At 45.9% G+C, this 25,435-nt stretch overlaps 1 protein-coding gene across 1 annotated transcript in view; it reads left to right on the forward strand.

Annotated features, from left to right (window-relative positions):
- LOC142254378 (5-hydroxytryptamine receptor 3A-like) overlaps positions 1 to 24,259 on the forward strand; it is a 103,521-nt gene extending 79,262 nt beyond the window's left edge. Inside the window, 5 exon segments of the mRNA XM_075325423.1 lie at positions 263 to 423; positions 22,872 to 22,956; positions 22,959 to 23,063; positions 23,194 to 23,397; positions 23,480 to 24,259. Of these exon segments, the coding sequence (XP_075181538.1) occupies positions 263 to 423; positions 22,872 to 22,956; positions 22,959 to 23,063; positions 23,194 to 23,397; positions 23,480 to 23,760 (836 nt within the window). The 3' untranslated portion in view covers positions 23,761 to 24,259.
- The last annotated feature ends 1,176 nt before the right edge of the window (positions 24,260 to 25,435 follow it).

Consider the following 25,435-nt stretch of genomic DNA (forward strand, 5'->3'; position numbering starts at 1 on the left):
CAGAGTTTGTTCATCCCCTTAGATGACACAGTCAATAGTGACTGTGACATCTACGTGGTTTCATAGGGAAGTTGCTCTTTGTAACATTGTTAGTACCACAGACTGGAATACTCCACCATAATATAATGCAAAATGCACTCGTAATTTGCTTTTGTGAAACCTCACTATATCGGAAAGTCACAAAGCCTTTTTATTAGACAATATGTTTGCTATAAGAATGTTAAACAGTTTAAGGTTTTATAAACTCTTTTTGATGTTACAGTTTCAGATATCCTCATGTTGCCAAAAAGTAACTCATCTGTGGTCAACCAAAACGCCTGGGATGTGTTTGCCAGCAAAGGCGACTGGGTTCTCCAAGCTGTTACGGTGCAAGAAAAGTCGTTTGTGACTGAGGGAGAAGAATATAACCAAGTCATTTACAGTGTAGGAAATTATTCAGCTATTAGCTTTTGCCGAAATGTCATGATCTCCATATCTAGATTGTCCATCTCTATTCTGAATCGGGTTTATCTACATATATTTTTGTGCTTTAAAGTTTGTGAACCTTCAGAATATTATTTTTTAGGATAAATTTGACATAAAACTAAGTCAGATTTTCATACAAGACCTAAGTAGAAAAAGAACCATAACAAACAAATCAGTCAAAATGATTAGACTTTGATATTTATTTTATTTTGGAAAATGATGCAATATTGCAGGTGTGAGTGACAAAGTATATGAAAGTTTTGGATAATTTGAAGGTTAAAGGAGTCTGGTGTTTTAATTTAATGGGATAACAATCAGGTATGAGTGGGTGACCTGTTTTCTTTAAACAGGGATGTTTTAAAGACTGATTTTCAAAACATGTTCGTGAATTAGTATCATGGCACAAACAGAAGATTTTTGAGGACCACAGAAGAAGAGTTATTAATACTCAGCAGACTGGAAAAGGTTACAAAACAACTTGGCACACCATGACTAATATTGTTTAAAAATATACCCACAAAGCCTCAGTAGTTATAACTACACACAGGCACACAGGGGTCATAATATAACGGAGGTCCCTGGCACAAGGGAAGCGGGGTCACTACCTGCACTCACATTTGGGTTATTTCAACCCATTGCTGATCACATTCCTAAGCCCTCGCTTGCCCTAAATTCACCCTGACTAGTGAGTAGGCCGACGTGATCACTAGTCTCTCCACTACTATACAGAAATACAAGGGTAGGAAAACAGACAGGCGAAAATAGACATGAAAAGGGAAGACACTCCAAGCAACTTCAGTGCATCACCGCAGAGCACAACACAACAAACTTCTTCCAGAGCAGGCTACATCCAAAGTGGACTAAATAGAAACAAGAATTCCATATCTATCACATGCATCAGCTGCTCAGGCACATGATCTTAAATAGTAAAGGGAAGTGAGCTCAAAGAGCTGAACCTGAGATTGAAAACTACAGCCACCAGCCACGCATGAAAGGATGCTTAACCCTTACGGCACCGTTAGTAAGAAGATGATATTGAAGTAACAGCAGTGTATCTGCCAGCGCTGTGACCTTCTGATACCGGACTCTCACGACGTCTCCCCAGGGCGGGACACACTCATGATATATCTCTAGTGAGTTTGCACCCCACTGTCAGACAGATTGTGTACAAATGGAGGATATTACAGAACATTATTGCCATCTACAGGCATGCTTGGCCAACAAAGATCATGCTAAAAGCAAGGAGTAGACTAGTCTGTTAGGTCATAAAGGAACCAAAGCTAATATTTACTCAAATAACATTTACTTGAAATAATAATTTTCTCTTTCAAACTTTGCTTTCCTCACAGAATGCTTAATGCAGCAATTCCAGCTTTGCAGACCTTTGGCATTCTAGTTGTTAATTTGCGGATGTAATCTGGAGATATTTCACTCCATGCTTCCAGAAGCCCCTTCCACAAGTTGGATTGGCTTGATGGGCACTTTTTGCGCACCATATGGTCAAACTGCTCCCACACCAGCTCTATAGGGTTGAGATCTGGTGACTGGGCTGGCCACTCCATTACATAGAATACCAGCTGCCGGCTTCTTCCCTAAATAGTTCATGAATAATTTGGAGGTGAGCTTTGGGTCATTGTCCTGTTGTAGGATGAAATTGGTTCCAATCAAGCGCTGTCCACAGGGTATGGCATGTCGTTGCAAAATGGAGTGATAGCCTTCCTTATTCAAAATCCCTTTTGCATTGTACAAATCTCCCACTTTAGCAGCACCAAAGCAAAGTATATTATATACAAAGCATATTTTGTACTGCAGCATCTAATGAGCGTGTGTAAAGGCTATTGTGAAGGGATTAGAAACAGGGACAGCTGTCACATCATCTGTTGTTATTGCTGTGCTATAGCAGTGTTACCTATCATTGTAATCCTACCTGTGATGATAGTAAGACTGCTGAAAAGTGTTTGTACAGCAAAAGAAGTATGACTATAATTTAGCCCTTAGCAAGAATTTAATAAAAAAATAAAACAGAAAAAATAACAATAGATTACAATGTGAAAGAATTGCCCACAAAATATAAATTTAACATAAAAACTTGATTTAAAAGATAGGTCATTTTCAAATCATACATTTATTTTAACCCATTGACGACATATGAAGTAAACTTATGTCATATATCATGTCCCTTCTTTTGATGAGGTCTCGCACACTGAGGCCGCATCCTTCGCTGCACATAATAACTGGTTTCATCAGACATCAAGTGCCTCTAACAGATCAGCGACCCACCTGTAGCTGTTAACCAGTAAAGTCCCTCTGTCAAACTCTAACAATGGGGGGCGTATCATTCCCTACTCCCACCAGTGTGATCGCGGGCACCGACCTGATGACCCCTGTGTCTGTTGTTATGATCATCCTGTGAATGCTTCAAGCTGGCATTCATAGGAGTTCATGATATCTGCTATACGAAGCAGTGCTGATACTAATGCCTTGCTCTGTATAGCACAAGCAATCATATGGTCGCAGCTTCAAATCCCTTAAGTAGACTATTAAATCAAGTGAAAATAAAAAAGTTTTAAAAATATGAAAAAATGTAAAAAAAACCCAAAAGTTCAAATCACCCCCTTTTAACCCATTGAAAAAAATAATAATAAAACACACATTTGGTATTGCTGCGTTCAGAAATTCATGATCTATCAAAATATAAAATAAATACCGTAAATCCGGTCAGTAAACAGCATATAGGAAAAAAAACCATCTGAATTATGTTTTTTTTGGCTACCACAACATTGCAATAAAATATAATTAGGCGAGATCAAAACATTGCATCTACTCAAAACTTATATCAGTAAAAACATCAGCTCAGGGTGCAAATAACAAGCCATCACACAGCCCCATATACCAAAAAATAAAAATGTTACAGGTTCCAAAAAATGGCAACAACGGCAAAACATTTTTTATCACTTAAATAAAAAAAAAACTATACGTTTGGTATCTACATGCTTGTACTGACCTGGATTATCATATTGCCAGATCAGTTTTACCATAGCATGAAAATGGTAATAAAAAGCACAAAAAACAATTGTGGAATTGCACTTTGTTGCAATTTTTCAGCACTTGTTTTTTTTCCCCTTTTCCAGCAAAATGTATGGTAAAATTGATGATGTCATTCAAAAGTACAATCCATCACACAAAAAACAAGCCCTCATATGGCTATATGGATAGAAAAATAAAATAGTTATGTCTCTTGCAATAAGGGGAAGAAAAATAACAAAACAAAATAATGGAAAATGGCCTTACACATGAAGGGGTTAAAGGGCTTGCCCCTTTTCAGAAAATGTTTGGCCTTAGCTACACCTTCTTATAAAGTGTCAAATACGTTTTCTATAAAATAAGAAACTATGTCATTCTCAAGTCAAGCGCTGAGTTTTTGGTGCTGCTCCTGGGGTCCGGAATAGACTGCGGTGCTAATGTCACATTGGCAGCTCAACAACCAATCAGGGAGCTCAGTGGCGTTCAAGGATGTGTAGGGGGTTAAGGATTAGACCCACCCCTGCATCTGTCCTCGGCACACCATTGTACTGTGTTACAACTGTAAAAGCCTTGTTTGTGTAGTTTTGCCACCGTGTCGCAGTGTTGCTATGGCTAGCATCCAGCACAGGGGTGGGCAGAGGAAGAGGAGGATAGGGATGTGTATATAATAGGAAGTTGAGGGTGTAGTCAGGAGGAGGGGGACCAGAGAGATCTAGAGTGAAGATGTCTCAACAAACAGTCCCTGACCTTATGGGTCACCCCCACGGCTGCGACACGTGGGATCCTGAATAGATGATGGTACCGCGTCCCCCACGGAGAGGGGTTTAGTCTGACAGTCGGGGGTCTAGCGTTGGTGCCTCTTGGTGGGAATGGAAGAAGACCCTCACCCACGGAGTAGGTCAGTGTGCCCCCCCTGGTGGTGGGAGGGTATGTCTGGATGTCCTGGCACGAAGGGGAGAACCCTGAATGGATGTGGACCTCTGTGCAAATATGAAGTGGAGTGAGGGAAAGGAAGTGTTTAGATTGTAGACTGTGACGTGTGAATAGGAGAAGAAACCCTTGTGAGATGTATACCAGTGCCGGCGAGATTATTGTCTTTTGAAAGGAGATGAATGTGTGATACCTGAGATTGTAACAGAGTCCTCCTGTGTGTGGTGCGACGACAGGGAGGTGAGGGGTTAACAACATGTTGTGCTGTGATCTGTTGTTCACCTGCTACCATGACTACTACACACTGCCTGCTCCATGCCCTCCACCACAGAGGCATTTTTTCTCCAAGGATAGAACCGCTCAGCTCACTGATTGGCTGTCGAAATGATGTCAGCACTGCAGCCAATACTGTAACTCAGAAGCAGTTGCTCAAGAGACTCGGTGCTGAACATGGAGTTAATGAACACAGGATGGTTTGTTTTTTTATATCAACCTACAGTCAGGGCTGAATATTTTTTTAAAAGGGACTACCCTTTTAACGAGAGTCTGTCTCTCAGGCTTTTGCTATGGAATCTGATGACAGCATGCTGTAAGGGTTAACACAGAGAATTCAGTGATACCTCTCTTATCAATGATACTTATTGTTTACTTGGTGTAATACCAGTGTTCCCTGCATTTGTGAGGAGGTGGCCAGACTTCTGCCCCCTGAAGACACAAGCATTACTTGTGTACATAATGTTTGGAGTATAAGAGGATGACAATAATAATGGTTGTAGGAAATGTTGCCATCTAGTGGCCTGTTTACATAGTGCTTGTAGAGACACATGATAGAGGTGTAAGAAAGAATTAAACTGTAGGATTAGCCCACAGGGGAGGAGCCACTTCGTGTGGGTAGAGGACAGACTTCATGTTAGGCTATGTGCGCACATAGCGTTCTGTCCCTGCAGAAATTTCTGCAGCGATTTGAACAGCATATGTGCGCTTCAAATTGCTGCAGAAAGAGTTCGTAATGAAAACAAAAAAGCCGATTTCATGCGCTCTGAGTGCCGCCCCTCCCATAGACAGAGCGGGGGATGCATGCAGAGTGCACGGAATAAGTGACATGTCACTTCTTAGAACGCGCGCTTCGGGCAGCAGCCGAAGCGCTGCGCTCTAATACGCCACGTGCGCACATCTCTTGCATAATCTTCATAGATTATGCTGGGGACGCAGGACGCATGCAGTTACGCTGCGGTGCAGATCACAGCGTAACTGTATGCAAATACGCAACGTGCGCACATAGACTGCCTGTCAGCTGGAGCTAGGGCCACAGAGAGAGCTTAGTGTGGCCAGGAGTGCCCAGCGTAAGTCAAACAGGACTCCCAGGAGTGAAGACTTCTTGATGTCTGGAGCATAAGTCTCAGGGCTGATGTTCAAAAGCCCACTTCTGTATAGGGATAGGAGACAAGGAGTCGCTGAGAGAAAGAGTCAGGGAGCCTGAAATCGAGAGAGTGAAGGCTGGTAGGGCTAGTTACACATAGTACACTATGTTCAGAGTCGTCCCAGTTCTCTAGCACAGAAACTCCTGAGATGTCTGGGGCAAGAGGTTTGAGTAGGGTGGCCTAGGTGCGTCACTCGAGCCCACTCCCAGTGTAGGAGTACGGACATAGAGCTGCGGGTGTGTTAGAGAAGGAACTCTGAAGGTGATGAGAACCTAGTGCGAGAAACAAAACCATCAAAGTGTCTAGTAGCATGCCATTTTTAACATAGATATATGATTTTTGAGGGACATGATGTAATTTTGTAAATATACAGCGTGTGAAAAATTGTCTACCGTATATAATAGATAATACAGCGGGGCTAGAGTGATTAAATATTAAAACGTAACTTTTAATACCACAATTAAAATTGAGTAGCCAATAACAGACAAACATGCAAGGAAAAACCTGCGTGAAAGGTAGGCCTATGTGCATCTTAACTATTGTCCAGGCTACATTGAAGCACTTAAAGTCCACTGTTAGTTACTTAAGAGGTACATGTCTCCATTCCCCTTTCTTCAATGATATGAAGTTTGCCAGTATCGTATGCTGAAAAACAGCACCACACCATGATGTTCCCACCTCTAAACGTCCCTGTTGGTATGGTATTAAATAGAGCTAAGCGAACTTCTCAAAGATTGGTTCGCAGAGCCCAACTGAACAATTGGTGCGTTCGTCGAATCTTTATCGAACCTTTCCAAACCCCAATAAATTCAATGGGAGGCCAAACGTAAGGCAGAGAAAACACCTTTAGGAGGGTCAAAAAGACAACAGCAAAAATACATTTTACAGTGCAGCACCACTGTTTTGGTATAGCCATTAGTTTCTTAGACTATTGACATAAGAAATAAAGAGGTGTATGATAATAATGTATAGTAATAATTTTGGGTGGATGAGAGACAGTTATAAGGCTGGTGCTCCAATACCCCTTCAGGTACAGACAAGAGACAACTTTGAGACCTATCTAGTAGTTTCGACATTCATAATCTTTTCAGGCAGACAGCAGTACAGTAGCATCAATTGCCCCCTTCCCATAAGGCATTAAAAGAGCTGTGAGGTACGGTCCATGCAACACAAAGGCTGTGGCCTGGCATTTTACTTTCAAAAATGAAGACATGCCTAAATAGCAGGTGTAGGCCTGTTCCTCCCAGAAGCCTGGCACTGCCCCAAGACATAACTTTGAGACCCATTTTGGAGTCTTGACATTTAAAAATCTTTCAGGCAGACAGTTGTATAGTTGAATGAATTGCCCTCCTCCTCATAGGGCTTTAAAAGAGCTGGGAGGTACGGTCCATGCAATACACAGGCTGTGACCTGGCATTAGAATTGGAAAAATAAAGACATGCTACAGTGACTGGTGTAAGACTCTTGCTCCCAGAAGACTGGCACTACCCACAAGACACAACTTTGACACCTATTTGTAGTCTCAACATTTAACAACCTTTCAGGCAGACAGCAGTACAGTAGTATCAATTGTCCCACTCCCCATAGGGCTATAAAAGAGCAGGGAGGTACAGTCCATGCAATACAAAGGTGGTGGACCGGCATTTGAATTTTAAAAATGAAGACATGCTAGAGTGACCGGTGTTGGCCTCTTGCTCCCAGAAGACTGCCACTACAGACAAAAGCCAACTTGGAGACCCTAATTGGAGTCTTCATATTTCAAAAAATTAAGGTCAGGCAACAGAAAAAGCAGCAACAATTGGTACACACTACAAATAGCCCAATATAGCAACATGGCAATATTGGACCGGCCCAGGAACAAGGCCTAAACCAGCATTTCTACATTCACCAAAAACAGCAAGATGACACACAGGCATAGGCCTGTTGGTCCCAAAAGACTGACGCTACCCACAAGATACAACTTGGAGACCTATCTTGTAGTCTCGACATTCAAAATTATTTCAGGCAGACAGCAGTACAGTAGCATCAATTGACCCCCTTCCCATAGGGCTTTAAAAAAGCAGGGATGTATGCTCCATGCAACACACTGGATGTGGCCTGGCATTTAAATTTTAAAAATTCTGAGATACATGGCGAACAGATGTAGGCCTCTTGCTCACAGAAGCTTGGCAGTACACCATCGCCTAATCTACACAGTCTGGTACTGGGGTGGCAAAGTCACTGGACATCCACGATTCTTCATCTTTATGACCGCTAGGCAATCTACGCTTTCGTTGGCAGCCGGATGTGCTTATCTGTCAATAAACTGCCAGCAGTGCTGAAGACACTTTCTGAGAGAATGCTGGCTGCCATTCAGGCCAAAACTTCCAAGGCATGAGTGACAAGCTGAGGCCACTCTTCCATTTTTGAAGACCAAAATGCAAAAGGGTCAAATCCCCCCCTTATGGCATTGATGTTCAGCTCTGGATACTCCTCCACCATCTTCTCCTCTCTAGTTGTTCACTATGTGTCAGATTTCTACTCTGTTCCACTGGTGCTTGCAAGGGTGTAAAAACAGTGTGCCACAAATCACAGAAATTGCTTCTGGCACTTGAACTGCTACTGTTAATGTTTCTGCATTGATGATGCAACATTCCTGTGGTTGGAATTCTAGAACTGCGATGCTCGCTGTGTGCCTCACTGATGTCTTGTGGAAAACTACTTTTAAGATGGTCTACAAGCTTGTTTTGATACTCCAGCATTAGCACATCCCTTCCTAGGGGTGGAATTATCTTGCTAAATTGACTCTTGAACCGTGGCTCTAACAGAGTGGTAACCCATAAGTCAGCACTATTTCTAACACTAACAATACTGAAATCATGTTGCAAATAGTAAAGAAAGAAGGCTCTCATGTGTCAGATGCTTCCATGAAGTCCAAGTCCATGTTGAGTTGCTGATGGTGAGGTAACGCTCAAGTTTGCCTCATCCATCCCCTCCCACCAACCATGAACAAAAGAGACGGGATCAATATCTTATTTATCTCTTGAGTTTTCTGCGCTCATCACGTCTTCCTCCTCCATTTGTTCCTCTGCTCCTGCACCTTCACTACCACTTTGTCTGTTACCATGAGCCCACCTCAATCAATGAACTCTACCCTCCCGTGAAACTTGCCTGTGCGATGACTGTCTGGATCTTGGAATCCCTTCCCCATCCTCCTCTGCTTCCTCCTCTTCCTGTGGGCCCCCCACCTCATCCCGCAGACTATTCAAAGTGTGATCCTACATGTAGATGAGCGGAATAGTGATGCTGATGACGGCATCATCAGTGCTAACCATCTTTGTAGCCATTTCAAAACTGTGTATGATGGTGCAGAGGTCTTTCATCTGTGCCCTGTCCTCAATCGTGATTTGCCCCACACCCTTACTGTGTTGTCCAAGGTTATGCATCATAGTATAGTGCACCAGGGCTTGCTGCTGCCACAGTCACTGCAACATATGCACAGTGGAATTCCACTGTGTCAGCACATCGCATATCAAGCTGTTAACCGGTGGGCCAAAAGTCTTTCTAGCGTTGCAAGTCGATTAGCCACAGAGTGTGAATGGCTGAAGTGAGCACACATCAACCATGCCTTCTGGAGAAGTGCATCCAGCCCGAAACAGTGGGCTAGAAAGTTCTGTACAACTACAGTAAGTTCAGGATGTGAGCCATGCAAGGCACATGTGGGATGTCACCCAGGTGTAGGGCCACTAACAGGCTTGCACTATTGTCGCACACATTCTTCCGTTCAGTGGAGACAGTAATTGATCAAATTCAGCCCAAGTAGCAGTCCACAATTCTGCAGCTGTGTCACTGTGTCGCAGGCAGGGGGTGACTGACAACGTCAGGGAAGGCTACCCGAGCAGCTCAGATCTGGGATCGTGGCTTGGGCTCGAGTGGCAGCCGGATCCGGGGCTCGTGCAGCGGCCCATCGCCCACAACAATAAAAAAAGGGGGTATTTACAGGGGAAGAGTTTGTCAGTGACGCCACCCGTGGATTGCGGTGAGGGTTGGTGACACCGCCGCTGCCTTGGTATGGGGGGGTGCCCGGGGCTGATGGAGCGGGAAAGAAAGGTGGAATCCCCTCTACGGGTAGGGGAGGTGTAGTCCCGGGGCCCCTTTGGATAGTGAGGGTGCAGGGAGCAGTCTTTTGGAAGGAACTGGATGGTACTGGTGTACTCACTGTGGCAATAAAACACAAAAAGTCCATATTGTAAACCAAGTCCGGATGTCGGGAGCCTCTGGAGGGGTGTGCTTGGTCCCGCACATGGGCTGACAGGGCAGGGGCCCTTCCTCCTGCACTTGTAGTTTCTTGTGTGGTGACTTAATCCGCATAAAATGGGAGAAGTCCGGTCCCTGTGATTCTGTGTGTTGGGAGCTCTTGCCCGCGAAAACTGACCCGTAGGATCTCTGTGGGCTCTGGCAGATGTCACATCCCCCTCGTTGGGCTTCCGTTTTGCTCTCTGGGCTACTCATGGGACAAGATCTGGAACCTTGTCCCCTGCTGCTAATCGGTAAGGTGCTTGAAGCGGTCCTTGCCCTGGGGTCCAGGTACCCCGACTTTGCACGGCCTCTGGACCGGATCCCTGCTGTCGGCACCAACGGGCTACAACCCTGCCCCGGTCCACTTAAGGTCTCCCGCAACTGGATCTCCGTCGCCTGTGGCCCTGCTCTGCCATCTGCCACCTAGTCAGCTCAGGTAGTCCGGTATTCCAGGCCAGGGGCTCTGACTCCTGGCTACCCTGTCACTTTTCCACTCCTCACACTTTTTATGTCCAGACTAATCTGTTGTGTTTCCTCCCCTGACACCTCAGGACCCCTAGGTGGGCATTTCCATCCGCCTGGTCCCGCCCACTGGTGTGTCCCTATTGTCCCGGGTGGGGTGACTAGGCTTTTGTCGCTGATGTTACCTATGTGTGGTGTTGTGTTGGTAGAATTCCAAAGAGAAGGTGATTCCTGCACCCAGGAGGGGTACAGTTATCTGTGACACCCTGATTTTTTCAGGTTGTCACACTCCCCCTTGGTAAAGCACAGCCCGTCCTCGGGCTGTCCGGCACCGTTATTTATTTTAACTGCATCAAAAAGAATGTAAAAATAGTAAATACATAACATAATATAACATGAACATTTCTTCCCTAATAGGGAGGCACATTCCTTAAACGTTGCAAAAACGACATCACCTTCTCCCTTCAACCTGCCACCCAAAACACCTGCACCTCCGGTGCCACCGTTAACTCTGGTGTCACACCGCCTCGAGTTCTTGTTGGTGTCCTTGGTGACCGGGAAGCAGTTTCGTACCCACCAGTCCACCCCAAAGGGTCCCAAAGTTCTGGAATCCCCTGGCCTGAAGGTTAGCCACCGGTTTTGCTGGTGACGGCCTTGGCCGACTCTACCACAGGCCCTTCCTCCACTCAGTCCACTCCAATGGGTGTTGCAGTTCTGATGGTGGGACAACAAGAAGGTAGATGGGGGTATATACAAAGACCCAAGAAAGTTTTTTTGGGTGGCCTCTACAAGTCCAGAGGCCTTGGTCCATCAAAAATAAACAGGGGAAAAGCTGGGTTTAAACTGGGAAGGGGGGTAGCCAGGATCCGCTACCCTTTTACTCTTTTTCATGCAAGTGACGGTGGGAGGCGCGGCATTGGCTGCTCGTTGACCACGATCCATTTCTTTATGTCAAGGGAAAACCACCCCCGCTCTCCACAATGCCTTGTGTGGCTGACCATGTCCCTGGGTTCCAGATTCCTGTCTGGATGGCCAGTTGGCAAATGAGGGGCTACATCCCTTCGGGACACAAAGATTTCTGCTTCCAGTCCCGGCTCATATATGAATCCCCACCCCTTTTGGAAATCAAAATGGCGGACTTGCCCTCGGTAGGTCGGGCCCTGGACCCGGAGGGTAGCTTGCCGCAGGCACTCTTTCTCTTTGTAAGTGCGGAAAAGCTCATCAGCCTTGCGCTTCTCCCTGGCAGCTATCTCTCTGCGTAGCTGCTGCCGTTCTCAGTATGGGGCACGGGTTCCGTGCTCCGCCTCCTGCTTAGGAGCCAGGCCTACTCGGATGCCCTCGGCGCCGGCTACAACCGGCCTCACATACTGCCGTGGGCCCCACTGATCAGTGGCCTGCTCCATTTCCCTGCAGGTACACTCCGGATGCTCCTCAGCCAGGACGGGATGCTTGGGAGTGGTTGGTGCTGCCGCCAGGGTAGATTTTAGGTCAGGTGCCACCTCCGTTGCGGCCGGGCGGATAGCCGGAGCCAACGTCATCACCGGTGCAGCTGTGCTCGGGGCCGGATGAGATGTCATCAGGGTTGCGGCCTGGCTCGGGGCTGGATGAGATGTCATCGGGGTTGCAGCCTGGCTCGGACCGGATGAGATGTCATCAGTGTTGCGGCCTGGCTTGGGGCCGGGACGGGTGCCAAGGCGGTGATGAGTGCAAGGCTCGAGGTCCCTGGAACTGGGTCCTCACTTGCAGACTGCACGGGTTCCGCTGTCGAGGTAACGGGTCGGTCAGGGCGTTGGCTGTGGACACGGGCGATGAAGGAGGCGACGTGGCGGACGGGGGCAGACCGGACCCCTCAGCCGGGCCGGCCGGTTCCTAGGGAACATAGGGGCGTGGGTCAGTGCTTACCCGCTTCTCCGAGGCCATCTCCATCTTGCGCGTCTGGACTGCTGCAGCCAGGCCCTTCATCTCCATCGTCCACCTCGCCAATATGAAGTGAGCTTGGGCCTGGATCCTCCGGCACATCTTCTCTGTCTGTTCCTCAATCCAATCTGCAGTTCCGGGAATGGGGCTCTACGAGCGCTGTTTGCCAGGCTGCTGTGACATCTTGCCACGTTGGTGTCCAGGAACGGGTTTCTGCAGTGTCCTGGTGTCCCTGAACTTTATCTCCTCTGGTTACATGCCGATTTTCTTTCCCTCCCCCTTGGTTTTCCAGCAGCAGTCTTTCTGCTCTGGGAATCACCGGGTTCTGCCCGCATTCTTAGGGGGGCAGGGCTTCAGATTTGCACTCTTTTCGGGGAAGAAGATGGTGAGGTCGTGGTTTTTTGGCGACAAAATGGCGGGCAAGATGGTGTTGGTCCAAAAATGTCTGCGTTTCACGGTTTAACAGTCCAGGAAAAGCGCACTTCACCCAGATCAACGGATGGGGTAAGAATCCTGTTTGTGACGCCAGAAGTTGTCGCAGGCAGGGGGTGACTGACCACGTCAGGGAAGGCTACCCGAGGTGCTCGGATCCGGGATCGTGGCTGGGGCTCGAGTGGCAGCCGGATCCGGGGCTCGTGCAGTGGCCCGTCGCCCACAACAATAAAAAGGGGGGATTTACAGGGGAAGAGTTTGTCAGTGACGCCACCTGTGGGTTGCGGTGAGGGTTGGTGACACCACCGCTGCCTTGGTATGGGGGGTGCCCGTGGCTGATGGAGCGGGGCAGCAAGGTGGAATCCCCTCTACGGGTAGGGGAGGTGTAGTCCCCTTTTGGATAGTGAGGGTGCAGGGAGCAGTCTTTTGGAAGGAACCGGATGGTACCGGTGTACTCACTGTGGCAATAAAACACACAAAGTCCATATTGTAAACCAAGGCCGGATGCCGGGAGCCTCTGGAGGAGTGTGCTTAGTCCCGCACACAGGCTGACAGGGCAGGGGCCCTTCCTCCTGCACTTGTAGTTTCTTCTGCGGTGAATTAATCCACATAAAATGGGAGAAGTCCCCTCCCTGTGATTCTGTGTGTTGGGAGCTCTTGCCCGCGAAAACTGACCCGTGGGATCTCTGTGGACTCTGGCGGATGCCCTATCCCTCTCGTTGGGCTTCCGTTTCGCTCTCTGGGCTACTCGTGGGACAAGATCTGGAACCTTGTCTTCTGCTGGCTAATCGGTAAGATGCTTGAAGCGGTCCTTTCCCTGAGGTCCAGGTACTCGACTGTGCATGGCCTCTGGACCAGATCCCCGCTGTCGGCACCGGCGGGCTACAACACTGCCCCGGTCCACTTAAGGTCTCTTGCAACCGGATCTCCGTCGCCTGCGGCTCTGCTCTGCCTTCTGCCACCTAGTCAGCTCAGGTAGTCCAGTAGTCTAGGGGCTCCAACCCCTGACTAAGCTGTCACTTTTCCACTCCTCACACTTCCTGTGTCCAGACTAATCTGTTGTGCTCCCTCCCCTGACACCTCAGGACCCCTAGGTGGGCGTTTTCATCCACCTGGTCCCGCCCACTGGTGTGTCCATATTGTCCAGGGGGGGTGACTAGGCTTTTGTGGCTGATGTTACCTGTGTGTGGTGTGGTGTTGGTAGAATTCCAAGGAGAAGGTGATTCCTGCACCCAGGAGGGGTACAGTCATCTGTTACACCATGATTTTGTCAGGGCATCACAACTGCATTCTCCAATGCAGATTAATTTCAGCACTGCCTGATTGCATTGAGCCCTGGCTGGCTGAGTTGTATGGCGGTAGGGGGATTCTCTCTGCACTCTTGGAACATGTATTACATTAAGTGAGGGGTTGAGGGCATAGGTGGAGGCCCTTGAGGAGGTGGTGGAAGCAGAAGAGAAAGCTGTAGATCTAGAAGGTTGTCTGGAAAGCCTTAGGGTTTTCAACATTTGGGAAGCAGCCCCTTCTCCGCTTGCCCCTGCAGCCAACAGAGTAACTTGGTGCCCAGTCAGCGAGATATAACGCACCTGTCCATGATGGCTCGTCCAGGTGCCGGTGGTGAAATGCACCCTAGGAGACAGTGAGTTTTTCAAGGAAAAGGTCATCTTGGCTGTGACATGATGGTGTAGCGCAGGCACAACTTTATTAGAGAAGTAATGGCAACTGATATTGGGGAACTGCGATGGCCATCAGGTTTTGGAAACAATTCCACCAGGTGGAAAGGCAGCATTTCCATGGCTAACAGTTTCGATATGGTGAAGCTCAAGCACTTCACTTTGCCTTGTGGGGGAGAAAATGGTCATTTACGTGACCAAAACTGCAAGATCGAGGACTGGCTGCTGTGCTGAGAGAGGGTGGAGTAAGGTGTACACAACCGAGCGGTGGACTGGGAGGGAGGTGTAGTGGGAGATGTAATGCTTAACTGAGAAACATGTGGTGTACTCGGTGTGTCACATGGATAAAAAACACTAGGCACGGTCTTTTCCGTAACGCCTGACGGGCCCTCACTCAACCCCACTGTAGCGGGTACACAAGAGGAGGTTCTACGGCCAGAGACCTGTGTTACAATAGTTTCGCCTGTGATGCAAGAGTAGGAACAAGCAGCAGACGATGTTGATTTGGCGGCCGGTGGTTGGGTGGGCCCATTAGTCCGCATTTTAGCGCAGTGAGATTTCCACAGTAATGCATGCATGTTGGTTGCACATGTGCCTGTTCATGCTTGTAGTAGTCAAATTATTTGAATTTTTTTCTCTACTCAGTCATTGTTTAAAATGTTGGCAGACAATGAAAGTTGGGTCATCTTTTGCGGTCTCAAACAAGGCCTTGGCTAGTCAACCCTTCTTGCCAACTGCAAACTCGCAACCGCTGCTGGCCACAGCCAGAGTTATGGCTGAGGATGCCTTTCTTCTTATGGTTGCATCACTACGTGTTTCTACGGGAATCGCCACCGTAACATCCTCGGCTTCCTCCTTCTCATCTACTGAGCTACTCAACTGCGTGTCTCTAGGTTCACACCAAGTGGGATCTACTTCACCATCATGCTCCATGTTGCCCCCCCTCCTCCTCTTCCTGAAGCAACATCGCAGCACAGTATGCGTGCAGCTCAGGTATCTGAGTCTCATCATGATCACCTCCACCCCCTGGGGTTAACGTCAGTTGACAAGGATCGGTATCCTGCTGGGACCCTACTTTGTCCAGGCCAGGATTCAACTCACAAAGATTTTGGGCATCGGTGCAGATGCTGTCAGAGTTCCGGGATTTCCAGTTTTCTTTTGAAGGATCTTGCCCTTTGTTAACATGGAGTTTTCTGTTCTGTTGCCCTACTTCCTGTTCATCTGTTTAAAAGCCCGCCCCTAAGCTTAGTCTAGTTGCCTGAGTATACTGCTTCCTGTGTACTCCTGCCCTGCTGCTCTCATCTCCTGATTGCTGTTTGGATACGGTTGAAACACCTGACACCAGCTCTGGACTTCACCTCTCATCCAACTGTGCTCGGACTCTGTCTGCCGTCTCTGGTCAGCACTTCTGCCCAGTCCCTTCTGTTCATATCCACCCTAGGACTCACATCACGTACGGACATTTTTTGGACTATATCTGTTTCCCTTTTGTGTCCCGGCTGCTGTACATTTGGGCCTTCTGGGGTGATTGCCGGACAGCCCCTGTATAGGGGTTCGCTTCTGGCGGTCTCCCTGGGGGAGTCCAGTGCGCGGCCCCGGGAATTCCCCTTTGCTCAGAACCCGGCAGGTATTTACTGTGCTTATGTTCCACTGTGTATATTTTGTTCTGTTTACATATTGCGGTTACATATTATTGTGTATATTCTGTTCTGTGCACATATTGCGGTTACATATTATAAAACGTCTTTTGCACCAATAACTCGTCTCTGGTTGTCATTGCCCTAACGCAATCGAAATCCTCAGTACATACAATAGTATTACAGATGCTTTCCTCCTGTGGGAATCTTTGGAGCAGAACTCTAATGCCCTTGGGATAGAATGTGGAAACAGCTCTGCAGACTCACCCATGTGTGGTTCCCCACAGTCAGTTTGCTGGTTGGAAATTTGTGGCGCAAACAATTGTAATTGGGGTGGCACCTCTGAGGAATGAACTGTGTGTGATTTTGAGGTGGAGTAAGAGGAGAGGCTACTTAATGCAGCACTTGCAATCCCCTCTAACACCTGCTGTTTATCAGCCTCATTTCGAATTTGAAGCAATGTGCGGCTGCCAAAGAAATCTAGTAAAGTTGGCTGTCCAGTAACAGAAGCTGTGCACATTTTATGCGGATAGGATGAGCCGGCGTTTGATCACTAGACCTTTGACCAAAAAGAACATCCCACACGTACACCTCCAACACCCCACTTATTCCCTCTTCCACAACAAACTTGTGATTTACAACTCATGGTTAATGTACCATTCCCCTTTTTAAACAATCCTACGCCCATACCTGTCACACACCTGACACAAAAGATAAATTATTTATTTCCTGACTGAGTTGGCAATATTATGAAAACACTGAAAAGTACCACTACATACAAATGTGGTTCACTGTGTAATTTTGAGCAGACATGGTAAAGTGCCAAAATACTTTTTTTTGCTTGTTTAATAGCAAATTTTCATCAGGCACCATTAACAATATCTATGCATGTATTTCACTGCAAAGTTTTCAGCAGGCAATTAAAATTGCCAATAACCACTTTTTAGATCGTACATTAGCACCTTTTTTAGACTAATCATGCCTGCACTAAAAAGTACCATTACCTATAACTTTGCAGATTTTTTTTGCAGGCAATTAAAATTGCCAAGAACCACGTTTTAGATACTGTACTTCCCTAGCAACATTTTTAGGCCAGGCACTAACAAGTAACATTACTTATAACTGTGTTTGCTGAATTTTGAGCAGGCAATTAAAATTGCCAAAAAACACTTTTTAGATACTTCCCTAGCAACTTTTTTTAGCCAAGGCACTAACAAGTAACAATACCTATAACTGTGTTTGCATAATTTTTAGCAGGCAGTTAAAATTGCCAAGAACCACTTTGTTAAATAATTCCTTAGCAACGTTTTAGGCGACGCATGGCTAACGATCAATACCTATAAAAATGTTTGCATCATTTTCAGCAGGAAATTCACATTGGCAAAAAACACTTTTTAAATACTTCACTGGCAACTTTTTAGACCAGGTACTGCTAACTAGCAATACCTATAAATGTGTTTGCATACTTTTGAGCAGGCAGTAATACATACAGTAGCAATACCTATGTATTTACATGCTTCATTGGCAACTCTTTAACAGGCACTACAAGTACCAATCCCTATTTCGATCATGAATTGTGCCTAATTGTGGCACACACACACACCTTTCCTTACACTGCACGTCCTTATTGTAAACTCCCGCTGTCCTATTTATCTCATCTAGCTAGCATTAAACCCATAAGTAAGCTGACTGTCTAGCATCCTCGGCGGCAGGAGCTTCCCTAACATTTAACATTCACAAAATGACACCAACGCAACATGTCCGCAATATATATGCACACGGACATGCAACTTAGGCAGCCAATCACAGGAGCACCTCTGTCTGAATCTTGCGGATGTTTGCTGCACCATGATTGGCTGCAGCAACATCCATTAATAAAGTTAAGAATAAATTAATGGTGCCACGCGCCAAAAGCCATGTCTCAGTCTAGAGTCCCTGCCTCCTCCGCTGATTTTACACATCCCCACATTATCATACAACACCACACTCTAGAAGCAGAAAATGCTTTAATAAAGAATGTTTGGAAATGTGGCCAGCGTTCGGGGGCAGAAAACGAAAAAAAAACTAACATTACCCACTTTTGGGAAAGTGCTCAGGGTTGCCGAGCCCAAACAAACAAGCTAAGGCTTGTACCACAATTGAAATTGGCGAACAGTTACCAAACAGGTTTGCTCATCTCTAGTGTTAAGGTCCAGTCACACTAAACAACTTACCAGCGATCCCAACAACGATAGGGATCGCTGGTAAGTTGCTAGGAGGTTGCTGGTGAGATGTCACACTGTGACGCTCCAGCGGTCCCACCAGCAACCTGACCTGGCAGGGATCGCTGGAGCGTCGCTACACAAGTTGCTGGTGAGCTCACCAGCAACCAGTGACCAGCCCCCAGCACCGCGTGGAAGATGCTGCGCTTGGTAACTAAGGTAAATATCGGGTAACCAACCCAATATTTATCTTGGTTACCTATCGGGTAACCAACCCAATATTTATCTTGGTTACCAGCGCACGCAGCTACACGTGAAGAGAGCAGGGAGCATCGCACACTGAGCGCTGGCTCCCTGCTCTCCTAGTTACAGCACACATCGGGTTAATTACCCGATGTGTGCTGTAGCTAAATGTGCACAGAGCAGGGAGCAGCGCACACCGGATGCAGCTGCACAGGGTACATATATAGGGTATAGAGTACAGGGTGCAGCTGCACAGAGCAGGGAGCAGCGCACACCGCTTAGCGCTGGCTCCTTGCTCTCCTAGTTACAGCACACATCGGGTTAATTACCCGATGTGTACTGCAGCTACATGTGCACAGAGCAAGGAGCAGCGCACAATGCTTAGCGCTGGCTCCCTGCTCTCCTAGCTACAGCACACATCGGGTTAATTAACCCGATGTGTCCTGCAGCTACATGTGCACAGAGCAGGAGCCGGCACTGACAGTGAGAGCGGCGGAGGCTGGTAACAAAGGTAAATATCGGGTAACCAAGGACAGGGCTTCTTGGTTACCCGATATTTACCGTGGTTACCAGCCTCCGCAGAAGCCGGCTCCTGCTGCCTGCACATTTAGTTGTTGCTGTCTCGCTGTCACACACAGCGATCTGTGCTGCACAGCGGGACAGCAACAACTAAAAAATGGCCCAGGACATTCAGCAACAACCAACGACCTCACAGCAGGGGCCAGGTTGTTCCTGGATGTCACACACAGCGACATCACTAGCAACATCGCTGCTACGTCACAAAAGTTGTTCGTTAGCAGCGATGTTGCTAGCGATGTTGCTTAGTGTGACAGGGCCTTTAAAGGCATCCAAACATGGTGTGCATCATGGTAGCTATTCAATTTAGGACTCATCTGACTTGACAATATTCTCCCAGTATTTCACATGATTGTCTAAATTTTGTTAAACAGACTTTAAACACTCTTGAACATGCTTTTTATTCATCAAAGTGCATACGGGTCATGTAGTTTGAGTGTATTACTAATTGTTTTCTTTGAAAATATTGTACTTGCTGACTCCAGGTCTTTCTGTAGCTCTTCACAGGCAGTTCTTGGCTCTTGCAACTCTTTGGATAGTACTTTTCACTCATCTGTCTGAAATCTTGCTGGGAGCACCTGGCTGTGGCCAGTTTGATTTTTCACGCAAGGTATGGGGAATTACCACGTGTACGGTGACAGGGAAGAGAAGAGAAACCCTATGTCTAGGAAAGGGGGAGATGGTGACCCCTGACCAAACCTTTCTCTGGCCCCTGGCTCCCCTAACCACACTAGATGGGTTCCACACCAATGTGCTGAGCAGGATACCTAGCCCTGGCTGACCCTGAACTAGGCCAGAGGTAAGGAATGGATGAGATGATCTCTTAGTCAACTCCACTAACTCTAAAGAAGACACAGGGAGCACGAACAGGAAAAAGTGAATGATTAACTTATTTCCAAGAAGACTTGGAGAAAAACAGCAACAAACAATGTTTCTTCAGATAAATACAAGATGACCGCTTGAATCCAAGGCCTGTATAAGAATATAACTCTATCACCAGCAAGCACCAAGGGGAAATGTGGGTATTTAAGAACACAAAGGGAAGTGATGATGAACAGCTGAAAGGTGAGGATATCCACAGGGTCCTAAAAGGAAAGGGATTAACCCAAACGAGAAAAGATACATAGAATACCATTTACTCTATAGCAGGAAGAATAGAATATCAGAGAGTTTCTGTAGCCAAATGCTGTGACCTTATACAGCCGGACAACCCAGGACTATCTGCCAACTGTGATACACCTGTGACAATGGTGAAATGATGCTCTTTCCACTTCTGGAAGGAGGCCCCAACAGTGCTCACTAGAGCCTTCACTAGTTTAGAAATTCTTCTGTAATCAATGCCATGAGTAGGTTTTGCAACAATAAAGTTGCAAAGGTTTTGAGACAGCTCACTGGTTTTACTCAGCATGAGATGTTTCTTGTGTGCTACCTTGGTAATGAGACACCTTTTTATAGGCCATCAGTTGAAGCAGCTGATATTATTTTTCACTAAGTGGCAGGATTTATTTCTAATTACTAATAGATTTCAGCTGGTGCCAGACTTTCCAATAATTTTTGAACCTCTCTTTCTTCATGCGTTCAATTCTTTTTCTGTGTGTCATTTCTAAATACTAGACGTGAAGTCAAGGTGAAAACATAAAAGCACAATAGGTTGATACCTGATGAACCAGGGGTGAACCTGAATAAAAGAATTTTAAAATAATCAACATCTGGACTTTTTGGTGACAGCACGGCATACACCCGGTTTCTCTACTCTAGCACTTACCGTATTTTTCGCTTTATAAGACGCACCTGATTATAAGACGCACCCCCAAATTTGGTGAAGGAAAAGAGAATTTTTCTTTTAATGTTAAATGGGGTCTATCTTATAATGCCAGTGTCCATCTAACAAATCATATAGGGTATATGTCCCTCATAGCCCCCCATCCTAAAATTAGCCCCCTCAATCTGGATATGGCCCCCTTATATTGAATATAGCCCCCTTGTGATGGCACACGTTGCCCTGTGCTGCCTATGGCCCCCTATGGATTGCACACGTTCCCTGTGCTGCCTATGGCCCACTATGGATTGCATACGTTCCCATGTGCTGCCTATGGCCTCCTATGGATTGCACACGTTCCTCTGTGCTGCCTATGGCCCCCTATGGATTGCACACGTTCTCCTGTCCTGTCTATGGCCCCCCATGGATTGCATACGTTCCCCTGTGCTGCCTATGGCCCCCTATGGATTGCATACGTTCCCATGTGCTGCCTATGGCCTCCTATGGATTGCACACGTTCCCCTGTGCTGCCTATGGCCCCCTATGGATTGCACACGTTCTCCTGTCCTGCCTATGGACCCCCATGGATTGCATACGTTCCCCTGTGCTGCCTATGGCCCCCTATGGATTGCATACGTTCTCCTGTGCTGCATATGGCCCCCTATGGATTGCATACGTTCCCCTGTGCTGCCTATGGCCCCCTATGGATTGCATACGTTCCCCTGTGCTGCCTATGGCCCTCTATGGATTGCATACATTCCCCTGTGCTGCCTATGGCCCCCTATGGATTGCACACGTTCCCCTATGTTAGATATCGCCCTCATGGTGCTGCCCATGGCCCCAATAGATCGCACAAGTCCCTCTGTGTTAGATATCGCCCCCATGGTGCTGCCCATGGCCCCTATAGATCACACAAATCCCTCTGTGTTAGATATCGCCCCCATGGTGCTGCCCATGGCCCCTATAGATCACACAAGTCCCCCTGTGTTAGATATCGCCCCCATACTGCTGCCCATAGTAAAATAAAACACTCTTTCCTTAGCTCCTCAAGCGCTGATCTCCCTCCTGTCTCCCTCTGTGCTTCTCTTCCTCCACTTCCTGGTTCTTCGTGCCAGTCATGTGATCGGCACAGCAGAGTGACTTCATATCTGTGTCCCTGATCACAGTGGAAGCAGGGACACCGGGGAGAAACGCTGGAGGGGGTAAGTAAAGCTTTTCTATTTTAGAATGAGCAGCAGCATGGGGGCCATATCTAACACAGGGGGGGCATGTGCGATCACAGGGGGGCGCAGGGACATATAATATGCCCCGCTTTCCGGGCCTGTCACTGCGGTGCAGTTTCAGCACCATGGAGATGGACAGCGGCTGTGCATATTATATGAGCGGGAGCAGGAGATCTAACGCTGCTGCCCGCAGCGTTCACTGTGCTCCAGAGCTGCCCCCACCTCCCCTGGACCCTGCAGTATATATATATATATATATATATATATATATATTACACACCCCCCGTATATTCGGCTTATAAGACGCACCCTACTTTCCCCCAAAATTTGGGGGAACAAAAGTGCGTCTTATAAGGCGAAAAATACGGTAATTAAAATTGCTGTTGGGAGAAGTCATACTTCAAATATGAGAGACCTGGGGCAGTTTGGAAAAAGAAGAGTCATCAAAAATTCAAGTTCAAATGTGTCAGAAGCTTGTTGATGGTTATTGGAAGCAATTGATTGCAGTTATTTATTCCTAAAGATGTGCAACTAAATATTAAGTGCCAACAATTCTATCCAGGCCATAATTGGAGTTTTGGGTGAAATTATTACATTTTATATGTTCTTATAGCTGTCTTCTTTATCTAGATTTATATTAGAAGAGCTCCTATGATTTATATAATCACCCTCATAATGCCAGCATGCTTCCTGGTTTTCATGGACATCGCCAGAGTTACACCGAAAGACTGGGTTTTAAGATCACCATTGTTCTGGGATTTTCTGTACTTCTCCTGATTCTGAAGGACTCATTGCCCAATTCGGATAACACTCCTATGATAGGTATGTTCCTTCAAGGACCTCTGCAGTTTGAAACTTTTATATACTGTATTGTGGTACTCATTACTGATTTTAAAGGATCTTTTTTGTTTAGTTAAACATTCTTCCATTTTTGATATTTTAATAATTTTAGGTATTTTCTGCTGCATTTGTATGGCAATGATGGTAATTAGTATCGTTGGAACTATTACTACCTTATACATGCTGGAGCAGTCCAACACCAATGCAATTCTCCCGCTTTGGATAAAGACGGCTGTCTTTAAATATCTGGCCCGAATATTATGCTTCAAGAAGGCTATAACAACTGAACTTGTCACACAAGTCACTGTAGATAATGGTGAGTGTAACTAAAAAAGGAAATGCAATTTTTGTTGGAAAAAAGTAATTGGCTCATTTTATCTCTTTTTGTCATTTTACAGAACCTGACACTGCTACAAAAGTTACGGCAAATGAAGAAAACGTCAGAAAGGAAAAGAAGCATTTTGATAAACAAACAAATAGCCAAGAAATTAAACTTCTGAAAAAACTTTTGTCACAAATTTTGAAAATTCGTGATGACTTAAATTTTGCTAAGAAAGAAAAAGAAGCCAAATCAGACTGGTTGAAAGTGGCAGAGATCGTGGATCGCCTGGTCCTTGTTTTGTATCTCTTTACGGTGTTATTGATCTTCACTATAATGATTTGCGTGTGGGTTATATGATGAATGTATATACAGATTCAAAAATCCAGAATGAGGTTATTGAATGAAAACATCATAGATATCTCTGATACTGTCTTCATTAAATATATGGACGGACCAGAATAATGCACCTGTAACGTGTTCATGTGATACTGCCTTATGTCAGATAGTTAGTTACACACAATATGTAAGTGATATAGAAGGGTTAATAGTTTCTCTATTTCTTCATTAAAGATTTATTGTTATTAGTAAGTATATCTGATGGTAGTTCATAGTCATGGAGCCTACGGAATAAGAGACCGGCTCAAGGATTATTATGGTCTCTAAATGTTCTTCTAATCTTCTTCTTATCTCATATGCATGACTCTACATTTTTGTTTTGCTAAAACTTAAAGGTTATATGAGCAACTGGTAAAGTTCAGCTAGAAGTTTTTTTCTCTTCATTTGCAATATCACATTGATCTGTAAATGGTATAAATAAACTGTACTTTCCTTAAATAAACAGAAGAAATTGATCATGCTCACATGGATGCTGGTCTTTTCTCTCCGAGCGCTCGATCTTGATTAGGTCTGAAGAGGCCTAATTCAGAGGACCTCACTTGTGATCCCATAAGCTGACTTGTGACAAAACAGAACAGCTACAACAGTTTTGGCGCCCAACGTGGGGCCGTGGCCAACCAGCCTATTCGGAAGAAGTTTTGGGGACTCTTGAGACAGTGAAATTTCAGCTGCAGCAAGGTGAGAAGCTTTATTCTTACACTTCATTTCACTCTCTCTGATTTCCCGAATATTCTGGGTAAGGCTGTACACACGGTTCAAGAACTCTGGCATCACCAGTGAGTATTGTTTTTTTTTCATGCATGTCTGAATGAGAGTTGAAATATAGAGTAATAAGATAATCTGTTGTCCGTCCATTAACTGATTGCATAGATTGCATAGTACGGAATTTGGGACAGTCTCTGTATAATTGCATTTGCTGTGTTGCTGTGTTTTGTGTTTTGCTTTGGCCATCTTTGCATCTTTGATGGGCAATACACTGGTCTAGGGATATGTGTTCATAAGTGGTTTCATATTAATGCCTAGATAAAGTAGGCAGGCAATAGGTTGTTGTATATTGATGAGAAGCCTCTGAATAACAAAGTGACAAGTAATTGAGATAAGAGACTTGGTGAAATAATATGTATGTATAAGTCTAATGGTTATAGGCTATACTGTGGACTGTGAAAAGATGTTCCGGTTGTGACATGTCACAGGGCATAGCCATATAGAGTATTTGAGTGGATACCTGACATATGTATTTTTTCCCATCAGTGTCAAGAGCGGTTTAGATAATTTTATTTGCATGTGAGGTTAACTGATCCTTGGAAGGTGTATTGTTACATATGTTTCTAGAATCAAGTGCTGTGAAGGTATATAAGTAGTCTCAATTTTCTGCAGGGATTGTGTATTATACCAGTGGGTATTAGGATTGTGTTTTGGAAAGCTGAATCTGAACGAGATAACACTCTTGCTAAACAAACTGTGCGCTACTGACATTCTTTTGGGAGGGGTCAAGTGAACAGCTGCGCGATTTTCTGCCCTTTGTGAGAAGTCAGCTCTGTTAAATTGTATTGGTTTAACTCTAGTTTACGTTCGTTGCTGGAATACTCTGTAAAGGACCAGCATGAAGTACCCAACTGCACATCAGATTTGAAGA

The sequence above is a fragment of the Anomaloglossus baeobatrachus genome, chromosome 10, assembly GCF_048569485.1.
Source record: "Anomaloglossus baeobatrachus isolate aAnoBae1 chromosome 10, aAnoBae1.hap1, whole genome shotgun sequence".
NCBI classification, from domain to species: domain Eukaryota; kingdom Metazoa; phylum Chordata; class Amphibia; order Anura; family Aromobatidae; genus Anomaloglossus; species Anomaloglossus baeobatrachus.